At 35.9% G+C, this 19,451-nt stretch overlaps 2 protein-coding genes across 6 annotated transcripts; one reads left to right on the top strand and one right to left on the bottom strand.

The window, feature by feature from the left end:
• Positions 1-222: 222 nt before the first annotated feature.
• LOC105194358 (caveolin-3) lies at positions 223-8,998 on the bottom strand. Of its 5 annotated transcripts, none has more exons than XM_026137006.2 (4): positions 8,796-8,998; positions 6,636-7,523; positions 5,092-5,271; positions 223-3,924 (listed from the first exon to the last, which is right to left on the bottom strand). In XM_026137006.2, exons 2-4 carry the CDS (start codon positions 6,801-6,803, stop codon positions 3,727-3,729), a joined length of 546 nt encoding a protein of 181 aa, XP_025992791.1. In that variant the 5' UTR covers positions 6,804-7,523; positions 8,796-8,998; the 3' UTR covers positions 223-3,726. The 5 variants fall into 5 exon arrangements, with proteins under 5 accessions (XP_025992791.1, XP_011157542.1, XP_011157539.1 ...); XM_011159240.3 differs by having other exon boundaries at positions 6,636-6,724; positions 8,796-8,996; XM_011159237.3 differs by lacking the exon at positions 8,796-8,998 and adding an exon at positions 8,041-8,709.
• A 5,780-nt stretch (positions 8,999-14,778) lies between these two features.
• Positions 14,779-18,488, top strand: LOC105194357. Its single transcript, XM_011159236.2, has 5 exons — positions 14,779-15,074; positions 16,219-16,575; positions 17,120-17,377; positions 17,747-17,965; positions 18,199-18,488. The coding sequence occupies exons 2-5, from the start codon at positions 16,245-16,247 to the stop codon at positions 18,354-18,356; spliced, it is 966 nt and encodes a 321-aa protein (XP_011157538.2). The 5' UTR covers positions 14,779-15,074; positions 16,219-16,244; the 3' UTR covers positions 18,357-18,488.
• The last annotated feature ends 963 nt before the right edge of the window (positions 18,489-19,451 follow it).

The raw sequence follows: 19,451 nt of genomic DNA, 5'->3' as shown, positions 1-19,451 counted from the left end.
ATCAGATATATTAATAATTTTAAAACTACTTAATTACTTTTTTTTACATTGTCCAATTTACAATAGTTTACATATTTTACATGTTTGTATTGTACGTAAAAAAGATTCGTGTGAACATCACGTATCGTTTTGTGTAAAAAAAACCTATGTAGACGTAATCTTGAAATATACGGCACAGCCCTGCTCCTAACTTCCTGTCTCCGTGGTGCAAAATTGGAAATATTTTTCTCGTATCAACTTCTACATTTTTATTTGCAAAAGTTCTCTTACAGGAGATTCGTATGTACAGCTTCTAAGTTTCGATGTTGCGGAATGCTTTTTTCGCAAATCGTCTACAACGGCCGAGAAAAACACAAAAACAAATGGTAGGATGTTACCGATGATAAATTTACACATAGAGTATTGATAGTACAACGGTTTCGTGTTATCTTATCGCTTTATCGAGAAACGTTAATTGAGCTAAAATTAATTATTTAAGATCGTACAGAAATTAAGTGTCTGGACTTTCCGATACTTTCGGTGTTTGTTTTTGAACTAAGAACGTTCTTTGTTTTAGACAATATATAATAAACGTATATTTCTCTTATATATATTTATGTATATCTCTTATTCATCCCTTAAATATGAATTAATTAATTAAACACTTTTCAATATATTATTAAAATTTTCCAACAATGGCTTTTAAGAGCTTTTAAGGGTAGAAAATTTCTAACTTCTAATCAAAATTTTAAAATTTATTACAGTACAAATTTAATAAAGTTTAGTAATTCTAACATTAAATTTGTAATTAGCGATTTTTAAAATCACAATGACAATTTAATATGCATCAATTTTATTAAGTATGCGAAAAATTTTTCCGCCGTCTTAAATTTTTTTAACATGTCAACATCACATTTATATTTATATTTATATTTATCCTCCTCGCGCGTATATCTTCTCCTTAATAGCTACATTCCCAAATTGATTAAAATTTTAGATCAATATTATAACGAATATTATAACGAATGAATCCCATTCGACGGCTCGCTCATTCCGAAATCACTTCTCATTCAGGTAATTATGTATGCTCCCGCCCGATGAAACACCAAGTCTTCTTTGTTTCGAATTCAACAGTGAATGACAAAAAGGCCAATCTGCGTAAAATATCGACTAGCCTGTTACTCAAGGTTCTTAACTCCCGATCTGCGTCCACCCCGTGACATGCGCATGAGTTAAAATTATTGTATTCTTACAAGGCCAGCGCTGAGGACCTTTACACTTACTTAAACTAGCGTACTGAACAGCGGCTTGTCGCACGCTGCATTGCAGATAGTTGAACGGAAAAAAAAAATTCTTTGACGCGTCACATTATAACTAAGAGCTACAAAAATATACCGCTTGCGTTCCGATTACGTGTGTTGCGCATGTCGCGATGGTGTCCTCTCGCCTATCTTAGACCGTCGGCGTTCTCGATGATTACATTAAGATATTACAATGATTATATTAAGAATCATATATAATTTCGCTCGTGATATATCCCGTTTTCGAACTTTCGCCACGTCTCGCAACCCACATAGAACGAAAACTAACAGAATTGATGGAGATTGCATATTTTTTTGACAATTATCAAGAAAATATACAATCTCCATTACTTCCAATAGACCGCCACTATAAATTCCTAATTTCACGTGGCACACTTCTATTGGACCTCCATTAGATATTCACTAGACGCTATGGACTATAATTCTAAATGTTTCACAGAGTTTCGATGAACGACTAACAGACATTAAACTAGTAGGTTAATAGATGCTTTATAGATTTGCTTTGGCTAAATGTCAAAATACCGTTTTGACGAGAAACATTTTAAGGATTTACGTTCAACAAATCGTTTCATCATCACTTCGTTAGAATATAATACTACCATATAATACTGCCTTTAATTCTATCCACATGTCACGTCCGTGGCACAGCGGAAAATTTTTCACATTTATTTGTATATACCGACAGGTCGACCGTCGGTTTCACTTTTCCACACGTTTTTTGGTGTCGAATTATCACGACAGAAAAATCTGCACGCACGGCCCTTAGAATAATAAAATTTGTTCCCGTTTAGTTTCCCTTTTTAGAAATTTTGCCTACGATCGCATCATCGCCAACCCTCCCGAATATCGCTTTTTGGGCATTGTCTAAGAAACGTATACATGTAAGAGTTCCGCCCGCGACTCCGGACAATTAGAGTCAGATAGTAGTCGAGTAGTCAGCAAGCAGTAGCCGAGTATCTGAGAAGTTCCGCCCGCGAATGCGCGTTAACTGAATTTTACTAATTCAAGTCTCTATCGATATCCGCGCAATGTTACAGTACCAATTCCTTAAATCTTTATTCATTCCAATTCAAATTAATAATTAAATCTAGTGTATTAATCTTTGAATAATTTCGCTAGCTTGTAATTTTAACCATAGCTTAGCTTCTCCTTAGTACTTAATTATTGTTTAACGTTATTATTAGTGTTGTGTACTAACATTAGTAGTTGTATATATTTTCTGCTTAACTCTCTGTGCTCACTCGCATATCCGCTCTCACATATGCGAATATATACGCGCTTATGAATAAGAAAAGACACGAGGCCAGGAGACACTGAGCAGCCAAGGAACGAAAAGGCCTAGAATTTGTACAACCTACTACGTGCGCAGCAGCACAGGCGATCTTCTCTTCAGGAACAAATAAGTTGCTACTTCACATATTATAAAACTTTATACTTGTGTTATGCTTGACGTTACAAAGCAGAACACATGTATACAGCTTTATACTATGTACTCCGCTTCATCAACTGCCATTCGACGCAAATCTGACCACGCATTTCGCGCGTGGTTGAACAGCGCGCAGTGCGTAACTACCCTCTACTATCGTCGCAGCGATGAGCAATTCGTCGAATGTCCAGAAATGGTAAATCAAACCCGCCGCAAAGAAGCACTATCGCGAAATAATTCAGCGTTAGATCCACTTCGGAAGGTCATTCAATCCTCAGCGGTGCGATTTGTGTCACGTTTCTTTGGCTACACTTCGCGACCCTCGCGACTGCGATCGTTGCCCGCGTGAAATTGAAGATTTCATCTACTATCTAATTAGAAAGAAAGATTTCCCATGGAATAATCCCGATTCTTCAATATTAACCGTCTCACAAGTCCTCGGACTATCTCAGATCTCTGGGCTATGGGGTCCACGAAATTTAGATTTCGAGACAGCCAGTCTCGCCAAAAAGCGCGCGCACTGCCTTGTCGGCAGCCTAGCTTGGCCGGGACGTGACACCTGTTTTGTTTCTTAATTACGAGAAATAGAACGCCGCCACGACTATTTGTCACTTAATTCTATTATACGTATATCCATAAAGATGTTTAATAGACGTTTATGCTGGATTTGTAAAAGACATCTATCATGGCTACGATGAATCTCTATTGGAGATCTGTCTGACTCTATGTTGATTATACGTCACATGGAACTATGGGAATCTAATGGATTTCTAATGGAGAAACGTCATGTTCTATGTGGGAAGTATCTCTGTAATTAGACACCTTCTCTCTCATCGCTTATCTCTAAACGCTAACACTCATAACACTATCGACACATACGGTCTGCTCGATCACGGCAACGTGTTCATGTTCAGAAGGATGCGGAGACCGCGGAGTAGCGGAATGTCGTGAACCAGTCGGCGAGGGAGATAGATGTTGCTCGCCGCTGGCATCTCCGAGCTACACGATCAGTAAATCCTCTTTCTGGAGAGGACCGTCGGGTAGCCTCTGATTGAATATACGGATATTGTAGCAGAGATAACCCAGTCCCTCCATAAGTGGTCGTATGATCGCCTGCGTCACCGCCGCCAAGAAATTTCGCATCGCCGCGCACGTGATCTTCCATATGCGCAGGCACGGCGCGAGACACCATATATGCTGTAAAGATCAACAACAAGGGTAGAAGGACGTGCGAATCGGAAGTAGAACGAGCCATTGAAATTTAAAGGAACGAAAAGCGTTCCGTTCGCTTCGAAAAACTCGAGTTGAAAAATTCAAGTTTCCCGCCTTAGGTTAACCTCGGCATTTACGTTGCGCGAGGATTTACACTGCACAAGTTAAAAATAAAATTTCAAAGGTTTTAACTATTAATATTAAATAAGCCATATCGTTAAATCAATTTGTCAATGTAGTAAGTTGCGATGGCCTACGCAAAATGATTATTCTCTTTGTAAAGAGTGTAAAAGCCTTAGTTATTTCTTCCATAATAACTTAAGAGAGGTAGTATAAAGAATCTTATACTTGGGTCTTGAATTCTCTATTCACTTTAATTGTCTCGCCTATGAATAATTATATATCTTATCCCTTTTCATGTACGGTAAAAAATTTTAAAGTTTTTTTTAAATGTAAAAAAAAATATTTTGTATTCATAATTCTCTTTATATATTAATAATAAAATTTTCATTGGTATAATTCTTTTATATATAAGTAAATAATAAATACATATATTAACAAGTATAATTCTAGCTCTATATATGCATACGCAATGTCAATTTGTTAAAAGGTCAGAAAAGAGCGATAATCTAGATATTAGTGTAAAAATATAATTATAACGAAGAGTTTTACATGTACGTTCCGGATTTACTTTTAATGTAATTTTCACATATTAATATGGGGCAAGTACATGTAAAACTCTTCGAAACGTACATGTAAAAACTCTTCGTTATAATTATATTTTTACACTAATATTTAGATTATAGCTTTTTCTAACCTTTTAACAAATTGACATTGCAAATAAATATATTATTTAATTATATAATATAATTATACAATTATGTTAGATTATTTATAAGATATTATAAATAACATGTACAATTTTATTGTTTTATTGTGCCGTTTAAATAAAAAAATGAATATTATGTTCTAATCATTGATATTGTTCCGCGATCGTAAAGCAATCTTGCTACTACGCGACGCGTGGCGTATTTCACGTGCGATAATCAGAAGGCGATGTATCGTTCCCACATGGGACATATTCGCGAGATCGATTGATAGAAATTGGAGGGAACGGACGCACGCGAGACGAGCGACGGGTTATCGACTCACCTGAAACGCGAGGCATGCGAACATGAAACCGAACAGCAGGGCGAGCAGAGGCGCCACCAGGACGGAGAGGAGTATGTAGCAGCATCCTCTGGAGAGCCGGAAGCAGTGGCCGCTAAGCCGCCAGGCGCATTCGGGACTCCGGATTCCCTCCGGCTCACCGATCACGTCGTCCCACATCACCTGCGTTTCATGATGCGTTTCACGCTCGCGTATCGTAAAATCGATAAAATCGATGTCGATCATACTTCGATCGCGGCGTTAAGGATGTATCGGATATACAGTTCTTGCAAAGTAAATAAAATTTGGAATTGTGTTTAACATTAACACTTCAAACAAGCCATGTACGTAAAGTCATGTGAGATTATATTTTAATTTAATAACATTTTTATAGTTTATTTACTCTGTTTATTGTTAAAAATTGAATTACTTTTACAATATTAAGAAAAATCCAATATTTTGTACAAGTATTTTAAGTATTCATTGATGATTTATTCAAAGTTTTATTCTGATTGTCGGTTTATTTTGTAAGCGAGCAAATAGATCAATTTTATTTAATTTACAGAACTGATCTTTGAATCGCAATGAAACTTTACCATCTTGAATATTCAAAGTATTTAAATTAAAAATTCAGATATATTTTATTATTTCATTAATTATAATTAATTTTCATTGGAGCACACGTCTACTTTTTACTGAAATAATTTTTTATCCAGTTAGAAAATAACCGCTAAATTTTTTCTACGACTTTAAAACGCAATGTAAAGCAATCTGTAATTTTTTCATAATTTTCTGACTGTCCTATTCATCCTTCGGCGCATGGCGCATGCCGCATGTGAATAATTCGTCGCGGTGGATAAGCTCGGGGGTAATTACTTTGTCGGGGGTAAAAACCCGTGAGCGACAGAGCGCGAAACGAAAGCGCTGAAAGCCGCAACCCACATTTCCGCGAAAATAATGGAAGATCGATGGTCAATGACGTAGACTAATAGGCTGGGGCTTTAGGCTTACAAGTCGCGTCTCTGCTGCTCGGAAATCCGATAAGTTAAAACGAGAGAGAATTCAAATGCGATTAATCGCGCCTTCTAACGATTATGTAACAAAATATATGGTGATACGATTAAAAGCAAACACTCATGTAACTGCTATATAATATATACGTAAATACAAATGTATTTGCTATGTAATATAAGTAAATGTAATGAGAATGTAACTGCTATGTGACATCTCCATACAAATGTAACTGTTATATAACATCTTCTATGTTATGTAGCAGTTACTTTCGTGTGGATTTGCTGTGGATACGTTGGTGCATGCTTCATAAAAGATGGGTGAGATTGCTAGCTTTTCGATGTGCAAAGGCCAAGTTCCGTAAAGCGCATATGATGCGTACGATGTATCATTTCATCCCTGTCGGTCGTTACCGAACGTTAAACAAGGATAAAACGATACAGCCTGTGCATGCGCTTTACGGAACTAGGCCAAAATTATGGGGACAAGTCCCGCGAAACCGTCGGTCGCGCAGAGATAGGCGGCTGCGCAATTACCTGAAGATGTTGGTTCAGGCTGTTGGGATCCCGATCCTCGAGCTCCCCGGCGCTCTCGCCCCCCGCGGAGGACTCCGGCTTCTCCATCCCTGGAATACGGATAGTCGGGCATTTGGGCATGCCACAGAGAAGGCTGTTTCTGACTCTCGCCAACATGGTTTCTCCCATGTGTGTGTGTGTGTGTTTACCCGTCACCTGCTTCTCTTACTATCTCAGCTCGGGGGAAAAGGATAAATCTCGCGATTTTTCACGTTGTGGATAACAGATTGTGGTACCGCTGAAGAGCACGAGCCTTTCGCTTTTTCACATAATAACGCACCACAATAAGGACAACCCAGATTATGGCGTGGAATGCAAGTTGCTCGTATGATATACCATCAGTTATATAAAACGTGAATTATTCCCATTAAATAATAAATCCGTGGCGTTACACTGATTGCAACGGGCAGAGCGGATCGCCCCGTCCTCTCCCCTCCAATCGAGAAAAGAGGAGGAGGAGGAGGGTAAAAGAGTTCAAGCGATCAAAAGCGACGCGATCGCTGTCGCGACGCGCGACCCGCCCTCGCCGATCTCGTGACCGAATGCGGGGGCGGACACACTTCTTGACGGGGGTGCGCGCGTATTTACATGTAGAGCGCGTTCCCGCGTAATCGGCCTGCTATCGATTCGCGACGCACAGCGCGGGACTACACTTTCAAACTCTCCTCGCCTTGACTTCAACTGTTGCACTCGCGAACGGAGATTCTATAGCTATGGAGCGAGGTCGCGAATTTTTTTTTATATACGTGGCGTCGTCGCGACGTCGTCCTCGGCGGGAACGATCGGCAAGGTGTATTCCCGACGTCCTGTCTCTCTTCTCTCGAACGCAAATTCCTCTTGGGCCGTACGCTGAGGGAAAAAAGTCGTCGACTTGATTTTAAAACATTTTTTTTTTCAACTCGATCAAATTCTTTTCAGTTCAAGTATTTATGTATTTTTTCCTACTCAAATACGTAAAATACTTGAACTTCAGCGTAAGCCATTATTCAACCAAAGTATTTAACTCAAACACGTAAATACATCGAACTGAAGAAATCAAGTTGAAAAATTTTGTCAAGTTAACAACTTTTTCTTTCTCAGTGTAGCCAATCGCGTGGAACGCAATGGTAATACTTATTGTCAAATTGAGAAAAAAATTGTAACTCTTTTAAATATAACAAAAAGAAACAACTCATAAAATGAATAAAACCGATTTCGTGCCTCTTATCCAGGCGAGGCGGGCACGCGGCACTTAACCCTTTGCGGAGGAAAACAAACTGTTGCACGTTATCTCCATGTTCTTTTCGCGGGAGGAAAGATATCGCGCGTGGTTTCAAAGAAACGAGTGTCCCATTTGCAAATATATATTCACGCGGAAAAATCTCACGGGGGTGCAGAAGCGGAGGTCTCTGGACAAAGACTGGACGTAGACGAGAAATTACGCGACGCTGCGACTTTGCCCTACTTCCGTCACAAATGTCGCAAATCGAATCTATCGCTCCCTTCCCCGGTCCGACAGGGTAAACTTGACGTTACGCGCGAATATCGACTATCGCGAAAAAGTTCTACCGAGAAATCAAGCAACTTCCAATTCTTCTTCCAAGTAGCGCGAAATGTACACTCAGACCTATCGGGTCTTAGCTAATGCAAAACTACGTCGGGAAAAAAACCCGCGCGATTCCCCAACCAATTAATAATAAATGCCTCCATTACACACGACGCGCCGCAAAACAGAGTGTCCAACAGAGATACAAAGTAGAGCTCGGCCGCGATCGAATTACCCCGTGTGTCATCAATTATTTCCGCGATTCTATTCCGACACGCTTCACTCCTCGTTCTTAATCATATTATAGTCACGTCGTCTCGATGTGCGTTACGACGGAGAAAAGAAAAACAATTTTCGCGAGGAGTCGAGGGTAGTCCGGATAAGTTGTTTTCTTCCTCCTACCGACGCCGTTGCTTCCCCACCGCGCGCGAGAAGCGATCTCTACCGAGGCTTGAGAGATACGTGACGGCACACTAGGCGGATCTACGGGAGAACTGAGAGAACGCGCGCGGGGGACCTCCCGGGAGGGTGGATCCTCCCGGGGTGGTCCACTCGCTCGCTGAGAGAGAGCGCTCACGGGGACGGTATATACTCACTCGGTTCACCGTTCGCCACCCTGGAGCCCCTTATTTTGCCGGTTGGTCGCGAAATACTGCTGGAAGGAGCCTTTACGGCCTCTGATTGCGGCACACGCGCGTCACCTCACCCTTACAGGCGGCAGAGCAATATTCGTCGTACACCCAGGCAGGTTGCGCGGGTGTATAAGCAGGTAGGGGAATAATCCGGGGAACTGTGAGGAAGAGAGAAGTGGACAGCGGTCAACGCGGCTGCGCACTGTCGGGGGTTTCAACCCCTTGCGGCCGACCGGTGCTTGTTGATGCGCCGGGGTACAACCACCCCGGAAAACGAAAGTGAATGGCCCGCGCGGCCGACGTAATTTCCGTATATCCCGGAAAAAGAATAGGCTTGAAATAAATTTAACGCAAAATGGAGAAGCGGAAAAGTCGAAACGCAGGGTTGCAGCACTTGCTTCGATAGGTATCGAAATAATAGATATCTTTCAAAAAAAGTAATAAAACTTTTAATTTTTAGAGATGTAATTTTTCTTTAATTCTTTGATTCCCAAAATCGTTCGCCCCATAAAAATTTAGAGAATTATAATAATTTTTTTATTACTAAAATTATAGTTTTAAAAATTCTATATAGATATAAATAAAAATAAATGAGATTGCAGTATGTTTACGCACTGACACGTTTAGTTACTATTTTATTATAATTTTTGCTATTATATAAACATGTTTTTATACAGAACATTTCTTAGAATCAATCGTTTGCCCCATTTGGGAATTTATATCTAGGAAATTAGAATAGAAATCAAAAGGTTAAAAAAATCTGATTAACTGATAAATAGCTTTAAACAATAATTTTGCGTTATAAATTTAATTTTTTTACAGATGTTTAATAAGCAAACAAGGATAGATTCATCGTTTTGTTTATCATAAATTGAAAATAGAGATTGCGCGGGAAGAAAGTGCTTTTTCCGAGTCATCGCCAATATGATTCGAGTATTAATGGAGCGCGATAATTAACGTGACGCAATAGCAATTGCTATTATCGGAGCGTAGATTATAAATAACACTGCACTTTATATTATCAAAGTATAACATTTGAAACTTCTATCTACAGTCAACAGATGGAGTGAGTTGTATGTATGTTGACATTAATTCGCGACTTTACCAACGGATCACGTTGAACAAGTAGTTCATCACATTTACGAGAGGATTAATTTATAAAAATCCCTCTTCTTGCTATCAATTGTAATAAAAATGTTTCTCACCCTTTTGCATTTTTAATGATGTAATATTCTACAAAAAATTGACGAATAAAAGAATGACAGCTTGCAATATATTTTTTAAAGTTCAGAAACTTTTTAATTATTAATTATCGTGATACCTAGTAGAGACCAAAAATTTTCGATTTAATGATATAAAAAAGACGATAAAATAAAAATCAATTTTATTTTTAATATAATCAATCGTTATTTTAACTAATTTTTTAGAACAATAAATTAATTCTATTCCACCAAAAAATATTCTGAATTTTTGACAAAAAATAAAATGATAGAAAATAATTTTTAAAATTAAAACCCAATTTATGTAGAAAAAAAAATTATCAATAACGAAGAAGTAATCTTAGCAAAGTTAAATCATTTTAAAGATAAAAATTCAGAGTATTGGTGTTAAAAAAATTAATTTATTGTCCCAAAAAATTTATTAAAATAAAAGACGTTTGTAATCTTAAAAAATGAAAAAATCATTTTTTCACTTCTTCTTATTTCCTTGGACTTTTGATCTTTTGAACTTTTGACCTCACTACATACGTAGTTTTTTAAATGTTATCGCGATAAAAATGATTAGATAGGCAATTTACGATTTCTGACAGGAGACACGCGTCTCGTCGCTGACGATTTCGAGGACCGACGTGGCGAACAATGCAGGGTGGTGGCTCTGTAGATGACGAAGCGGAGAGACGCATGAATGGAGGTTGACGTCCGGGGTATCGCGATGGACATTCCAGCGCTTAAATCGGGCTTGGAACCCAGTTGCGTAAGCACGACAGTCACGACAGGCGTCCTGTCACGAGCCATAACGGGTGCGCACTTTTGTCGTTTGTCGTCTAGGTGGAAAAGTGCCATATATACAATCACCTCGTCCCCTCGTGATTTCACGTCGGGAATGGCGAGAACGAGAATTCGTGGCTGACACACCTCGCGCGGCTCTCTCGCCCATAATTCGCGTACAATCTCGCACGGCAATCCGTTTGATGTTACGTTACTCTTCAACGTAATCTCACGTCGATATTTCATCGTCGCTTTATCCACAATTTTTTTATCAAATTTATTCGAACGTCTCTTCGAGGATTATTTGATTCCCATGAAACTCACGGAAAAATCCGTAACGCGTTTCGAATCTTGTTGATTATTATTTATTACGTTATTAATTATATTAAATGTTTATAAGCAACTTTATTGCCAGTGCTAGAGAAAACATTTGAAGCAGAAAACAGTGATAAAAATATTTATTTAAAGGATGTATCTATAAAAAAAATACTTTGTGTAATGTATGTAAAAAAGCAAATAAGTTAATATTTATATTTATATTTATTTAAAATGAGATATTTATTTTGTAGTTCAATATGTATCGTGAATAAATAAGCTTCCTCAATTATTTATTATTTTATTAAAAGTACAAAATATAAATAGTAAAACTAAAACAATCAACAATAATACGACTAAAATAACAAAAACATTTAATTTTTAAGTAACGAGGTTCTAAGTAATTAATAATAAGTAAATGTTTTTGAAAACTATTTATAGAAAAATCAATTACATCTGTACCCATAAAATTGCTTTTCTTTTATTTTAGTGTTTTTCTATTTTGTATTTCCTTCATTTGTCTTCATGTTTATCTTATGTCTCTTAAATTCAAAGATATTATTATTTATCTTTTTATTATTTTATTCTGCATTTTAAGGATTATAGGTCATATTTCAAAACTACCAAAAATATAAAAATTTCATAAAATGTTCTAGTATTACGTTTGAGTATCTTATGTAAAATTTGACAATTCACTTATTAATTTAAAAGTTATTTAATGTTTCGTTTATTCTTGATTCTTATGTAAAATCGAGTTTTGCTGTATTTATATACAAATTTGTTGGAGAAGTAACATTACCAATTAAATCAAAATTTTTACATTTACCAATAAAACTAATAAATATTGGTACAAAAATTCATTTAGATCCATTTACTCGTTCAAAAGTTATTAATTTAAAATTACAGCAAAATATAATAATTTTTGCTGCAAATTACTACTATTAAGTATAAATCGAATTTTTCACTGTTTTCTTCTTCGTAGCTAATTTCAGTAGCAATTTAGCTCGTATTATATAACCAAAACATCCTTAAATCCATGATGAGATCTTTGAAAAAAAATGAAGAACTTATAGTATTTGCAAGATAGACATTCGGATTCAAACTATTCAAAGCGATATCGCATGTCGTTTGCTCAATTCTAAAAATGTGTTCTTGTTCTTTATAGCTCTAACGCGAACGTGTAAATAGAGAATTAAAAATGGGAAACATAACGGAGAACCGAAAAAAGGTCTGAAGATAAACGTTCGGGTTTCTCGCCGCCCTTGCTCAAGGCGACAAAACCCATTTTCTTACGTCATCCCCATAGCCGCTGAGTCACGCCGTTCCATCGCACCCCACGGAGCATCGTAAACATTCGCCACCCTCGCGTTCATAGCTACCAGGGTAAAATTGTGTTTCTCGAGCATTCGGGGCGTGCTTTCGAAACACCAAGTGTCCGAAATGTCGTCGGAGAGCATTGTTACACGATCGAAAACAGACGGTAAAGTTCTCAGAAATGGAGCTCAATATTCGATGACACATTAATTATCAAAGATTAAAATCGATTAATCTCTCGTAGGGAAATTAGATTTAAAAAATTAAGACTGATTTATATAGCTTCTCTTTCGAAAAGTCACAGGTCAAGCGACCGTTACGGAGCGCCAGATCGATTTCGAAATCAAGATTAATCAGAAAATTAACAATAAAATTACAAAGGGACTCTCAAGAATTAAAAATAACGGTATCTATTAATGAGAGTCAAATGCGGTTCTTGATGCACAGCTACAAGTTATTTGAAAAATAATTGCAATAATTGCTTTATCGAACGTAAAACAAACTGAAATTCTCATTAGTCTTCTTAAAAATCCTTAATTTTTGATTTTCAAAAAATCGCTCTGCACAGTTCTCCGCGTTCGATTATCCGACACCCTGTACGTTAGACGCGGCGCCATAACAAAATGTAAATCTAGCCGTTTCGTAGCGCGGTCGGACTCACCAACCGTGTCAATATGTAATTCCTCCGGTTATGAAACGAAAATTTACGAGCACAAGGCCACCTTGTGCCATTATCATAAGCGAAGAAATTAACGTAATCGCAGTCACGACGGCCCTTTCAATTCCCTCAATAGCAACGAACGGCGGCGGCGGCGGTGGCCGATATATAAAACGTGTAATTCAAGATTTCCCATGGATCGGTTCGTGCTTGCGATCGGATCTGAATTGCGTCAATACGCGCGCGTTGCATAATGGTCCGTAATATGGCATAACTCCGCGTATCGCGCGCGCGCGCACACGCTCGCCCGTCGCGTTCGCGATCACGATATTTCTATTTCGCGGCGCTATCGATGGGGGTATCGCGATATTATCGACGTAATATGTGGCTCTTGGCCAACGATCCAGCGATTTATCAAGCTGGAATCGTTACACGGGCGTTTCGTTGGAACGTAAACATCCACATTGCACGCGGTATTTTCTTCTGGACACGAACAATAATTTAAGCCTCCTCCCCTCTCACGCCTCTATGTCCATTTCCGAAAATATAGATTAACTTTAATTTAGTTTATAGCTTTCCTGATAAAAATTTTTCTCGGAATTTTTTTTATGCGAATTAGAACACTTTACAGAAATAATCAGTTTACGTCTTTTCTCAGAACTTTTCATGTATGTTAATTACGACTTCTTGTTCTATAAAGATTTTTTGTTCTATAAAGATGTTATAAACTCTAAAAATGTTAAAAGTATTTTTTAGAAATTATGGGAGAAATCTCAGAATATTTCAGAATTCGTATGATGTGTGAAAAGTTCTAGGAGAAGAATGCAGATTGTTTGAGTATTTCTGAAAAATGTTCCAATTCGTATAAAAATTATGAGAAAAAATTTCGTCAAGATTATTCTTTATCTTTCTAATTCTTGTAATTACAAAAAGATAACGAGTGAATTTTAAATCGAGATTAAAGTTAAAAAGGCGTTATCGTGTCGAGGACTAGAAGAAAAACTGTACATTTAATAATACTATTAATAATACTAAATAATATTTCATTTATATTAGAAATTTTTGCAAGTAAAAATAATAAAACTTATAGTAGTTGTTGTGTATTTTTATAGTGCCCAAACGCCTAACTTCCCTAACATCTAAACACCTAATAATCTGAAGCCAAAAAGTAAAAAAAAGATAAAATAATTGTTATCAAAACTTGCGGGATTAAAATGATTTTTTTAATTTTTACATCTAAATGAAATTTTTACACGCCTTACAATTATTGGAAAAATAGCTCGTTTTTAAATAATTTTGGTTTCAACAATAACGGAGTATCTGTAGAGTAATAATCTTATTAATTTTTTTTATCACTGTTTAATGAGAGAAAGAAATGGTTGCAATTACCATAATTTAATTATAATTCATGTTCATTTCGGTACCAACTGTACATTTACTTATAAATTTTAGAACACTTTTTAATCAGAACAGAAACTTTTCACGCCATGCATTTTCAGGTGGACATAGCCGACTCTTCAATTTTTCGATTTCACGAATCACATGGCATGTAAAGCAAAATAATATCCTGAATTCCGACACGAATCGTGTAAACGCTGTCTAAAGTTCAGGATACAAACTCAAAATTTAGCATAGAGGAAACTGAGATGCCATTACTTTCTGTCACGACACACGATACATATCCTCTGTAAATATATCGTGCCGAAAGGTGAGGACGCCAAACACATGTAAGAGACACGGGGTGATCGAACGTTCGAATCACAGTGCGATCGAGTGTTACCGTGCCAGCGTCTCGTCCTCGCCAGCGTCTGTCTAAACTCTAAATCATTCCGCTTCGCTCGATTCGGTTACGATAACATTTATTTGCATGTCACAGAGCTTCGCTATTTGTGAAACGAAAGGTCTGATATATTACGGATAAATTGTGTTGGATCGCACGTTGGATCGATAAATCGGAGACTTCGCAAGGTACGAGTACTTTATGTGCGCGTGTAATTACATTTCTTTCTTTATCTCACCTTACGCCATATTAAAATCACTCTTGTATATTTTAATACACAGCAAAGACAGTATCGAACATTAATATCAAATTAAAACTAATATACTCTACTTGACAATCATTCGTTGTGTGTGTGTGTGTGTGTGTGTGTGTGTGTGTGTGTGTGTGTGTTCGTAATTTCATTTATAAAACAAGAAATAATATTCGTGCTTATATACAATTCAATCTTCTTTAAAGAATTTCATGTTCTTAAATTTCAGAAAAATTTTTAATTCAACATATAGTACTTATCTAAAGAGCACAATAATTGATTTAATAATAACACTTCTAATTATTCGTTTTAGAATATTGTTATTGTTTCCAAGTGATATTCTTTCCCCCTAACTAGAAAATAGAAATTATTATTGAATAATGAGAATATATTTTTCTTGTTGAAATAAAATTATACAAAATTTCTTTGAGTAAGCAAGTTACGTCCTTTTAACGCTATACAACCTCATTTCAATGTTTAACATTTCAAAAATAAAGATATTTTTAAAACAAGAATGTTCTTTTCCTGTGCGACATAAGTATTTATTTATGATTATTGTCAAATTATTTTTAGATACTTTAATATTGCCGAGAGTATTTTTCACAAAGCAATCTTCTCTTTTTTTCTAAAAATGATAAAAAAAACGGCTTCCAGAGAACGTTACGTCTTGTTTAATTTAAAGCAAATCTGCTTTTATCAGCTGATTCTTTATCACCAGCTGCGTTCTTTAAAAGTAAACGCATGTTTCTTTTTACCGAAACGCGTAATGTACATATTATCAGTGCCAAAAATACTCCAACTATTCCTTTGTGTATACGTACACCAAGAAAGATAAAAGTTTATCTGTAGTTCGATGACTTCGGCTTCTCTCGATAGCAGTCCCTCAAAATTATATCACTTATCAACAAAGCAAGAACAATTTCAAGTATTTTGGGATCAATGTCATTTTATATATCGCCTTACATAAACATGTAATCTCTTTTTACCGCAGAAGTGTTTCAAGGCACTGTGCTTGTCGCACAGTGTAGTAGGTACAGAGGATTGAAAATTATTCGAAAATCATTCGGCGCACTTTGTTGCAGCACGCCGGGAGTGCTCCTTCGGAAAAATGGAACCGCGAAACACCGAAACAAGCTCGCAGCAGTATGAAGATGGAAGCGAGAGCTTATTCAAAAGTCTCACGTTACCCCGGCTTCGTTCATGCTCATCGACAGACGACTCGTGTCTTTACTCTTGCAACTGCGAAGAGAACTGCACGGAATGCGATTACAATCGTATAGATAATATGTTCAAAACATGGAGAATCAAGAAAGCTCGCGGGATAGAAACGAAACTTCGGAAGCAAATAAAGTCCTTTTCGACCGTTCCACCGCGTGAGGGGGATGCGAAAATATATAAAACTAATGAAGCCTCGAATGACACCTTGGCGAAGTTGAAAAGTACGTTTCAAATTCGCGTTGTAAGACCTAGAAAAATCTTAACCCACACGGTTTACAATGATAACAATTGTACCATCTGTCCCTGACCGGCAAAAATTTTTCGACTTATTCGTTTCGTTTCCGACGAATCAAATGTTAATTTAACCAATGTAAAAGATGATTAGACAAAATTAAAATTGATTGACGAATTAAAATTATGTCATGATATTATCATAAATTTAGTTACTTCGGTTCAGAGATATCAAGATTTCATTTTTTTCTCATTAATTTATTTTGAGTATACTAATCTATTTTTTTTATTATTATTATATTAAAGTTATGCCGAGACATAAAAATAATTCCATATTTCCATTATACTTCAAAATAATTTTAATTCGTTAAAAAATAAAAGAGTCATAATTCTTAGAGAATTATTTTTTAAGAGTTTCACATTAGATTAAATTTTTTCTATTAGAAAGTAAAATAGCTTGTCACGGAGATTCAAATTGATTTGTCAAATTATTTCACATTTCGCATTCTATTTACATAAGTTTGTACCTATCAGGCGAACTCTCGAAGAACTACTGTCCGTATTCCTCTGACAATTGCGGTTGCAGTTCAGGCTGCACGGATTGCGACTACGGACTCCATACGTATACAACGAAGAACAAGACCAAGTTGAAAAGTAAAGTCAAGGAACCGCATGTAAAGTCCTCGAATGGTTTCAGACAGTTGAAGATGTCTGAGAGAAGTCGGAAACCCGCAAAATCATTTAGCACTGTGAAAGTTTTGAGAAAAAAGACCAGAGAGGAATTGCCTAATAGTACGTTACACACCGTAGACTTAAAGGGATATTCTAGTCTAAAGCACAAAAACATTTGTTTATTTTTGATAATTATTTTAGAAAAAACTGCTGTAAACTTTTTTTTACGCTTTTACAAATCTTTGCTTGTAAAGCGAATACACATTTAGCAAATATCTACAAACATTGGTATGATTAAATGTTTACTAATCTTTTTTAGTTTATTCAGTCTTTTTAGTTTTTCAGTTTATTAGTTTTTATATGTACATTTTTTTAAGCACAAATGTGTACATTTTTTTAAGCAACGCATTTTCCAAGTCAACTGACATAAATGTCCGTTAACTCATCATTTTTTCTATGTACACGTATTGCTTTTATATAAATTTGTAGAAAAAGTCCTAGAAAGCTGCTATCCTGAATCTTCCAGCAGCTACGATTGCAAGTCGGACTACGCAAAACGTGACTCCAAGGAATATACAACTACGAACCGAGTGCTAAAAGTCAAGAAAAAGATATTATCAAGAAAACTGAAAACGGCAACTGTAACAACTCGGAAATTGCTCGGCAATAAGAAAGCATTGAAGAACACGGCGACAAAAGTTTCTGAAAGTACGTCACAAATTGTGATTATAAATTTAAATCTACACTTCTTTAAATTGTAATACACTGGAACTGTGATTATAGCATTCATTTGATAAATTTTCTATTATCTGTCCAAAACCAGACATGAATTTAAATATTCGGAGTAGTTTGGAACTAATTTGTTTTAAGTATTAATTTCTGTGCTATTTGATTTTATTATTCTATATGGATTTTTTGTTAATTTCTTTTTGTTTTAATAGAAAACTTCTTGAAAAACTGGTTTCCTGATTCTAACAGCTGCGATTCGAGCTGCACGGACTATAAAAAGTACGAGAATACAAAGAGAAGAAAGATGAAAAACAGATCCCAAAGAATGAGAGCGTCAACGAATTTGAATACGCTGAACTGTCTTCAGTAGTCGATGAATCATATGATGTTACCTAGATCTCGAAACAAATAACGAAAATATCTCCTAAAAGTATTTTTTTTATCCGTGAATTTGTCAAATTTGTATAAACAATAATTGTAATATATATAACATCTCTTGTAACAATATGTAATTTTTTATTCCTTTAATTTTTATTCCGTGTACTTAATTCTATTACCTGTGTGATGTAATGTTGAAATATTCGTTTTACTTTCAGAAGCTAGATACGGAATTTAATTATTCTAATTTGTTATCACAAAATTAATCATTAAGTATTACATTAATAATTATTAAGTTTGATTTTAACAATTATTAAAATAATATCATAAATAGAAATATCATTAATTCACATATAGATACCTACATGCATGAGATTTCTTTTTACAAGTTTAATTAATTACAGATTCATTCATTCATTCATTCATTCATTTTTTTTCTTTCAATCAAAGATAAAAATTATTTACAACTATAAATACCGACGTAAGTCTAGTAACAGGAAAAAAAATGCGTAAACACTTACACCTCATTTGTGATACGTACGTCTTTTACTGTAAAAATTAAATTAAATTTTTTCTAAATAATTAAAAAATTACTTCTACACCGAAATTAAAATATTAACGGTACGTATCAAGATAAAAAAGTCTGAGCCTTGTTTTCTAAACACGAAATATAGATAACAAAATAACATTCGTATATCAACTGTATTAATCAAAACACTCTGGATCATTCTACATTGTGTGACACAACAGTACATGACTCAGAGTACTCTGAATAAATATAAATCCCCACCGCAATCGAAAGATACTAATTTAATTAAGACAACAGATCTCTATCAATACATTCAAAACAAATTCAAGCTAGAGTAATTTGTCACTCACCGACACACGATGCGCAGCAGCGGAGTTTTCAACGTCGTATCGACCTGTAAAACACGAATAAATGTAATTCACATTATAGTAGCGTCCGCAGTAATTAATATTACAAAACTGATTACGTCACATTGAGTTTTTATTCATCTTTCTCAAAGACAAATTATTAACGGGATAATTACATTTTTAAAATTCTTTTAAAATATAGACTCTCTTA

The sequence above is a fragment of the Solenopsis invicta genome, chromosome 13 (assembly GCF_016802725.1).
Source record: "Solenopsis invicta isolate M01_SB chromosome 13, UNIL_Sinv_3.0, whole genome shotgun sequence".
Lineage (NCBI taxonomy): Eukaryota > Metazoa > Arthropoda > Insecta > Hymenoptera > Formicidae > Solenopsis > Solenopsis invicta.
The sequence above is the reverse complement of the archived record's forward strand: the minus strand, read 5'-3'. Positions and strand labels throughout refer to the sequence as shown.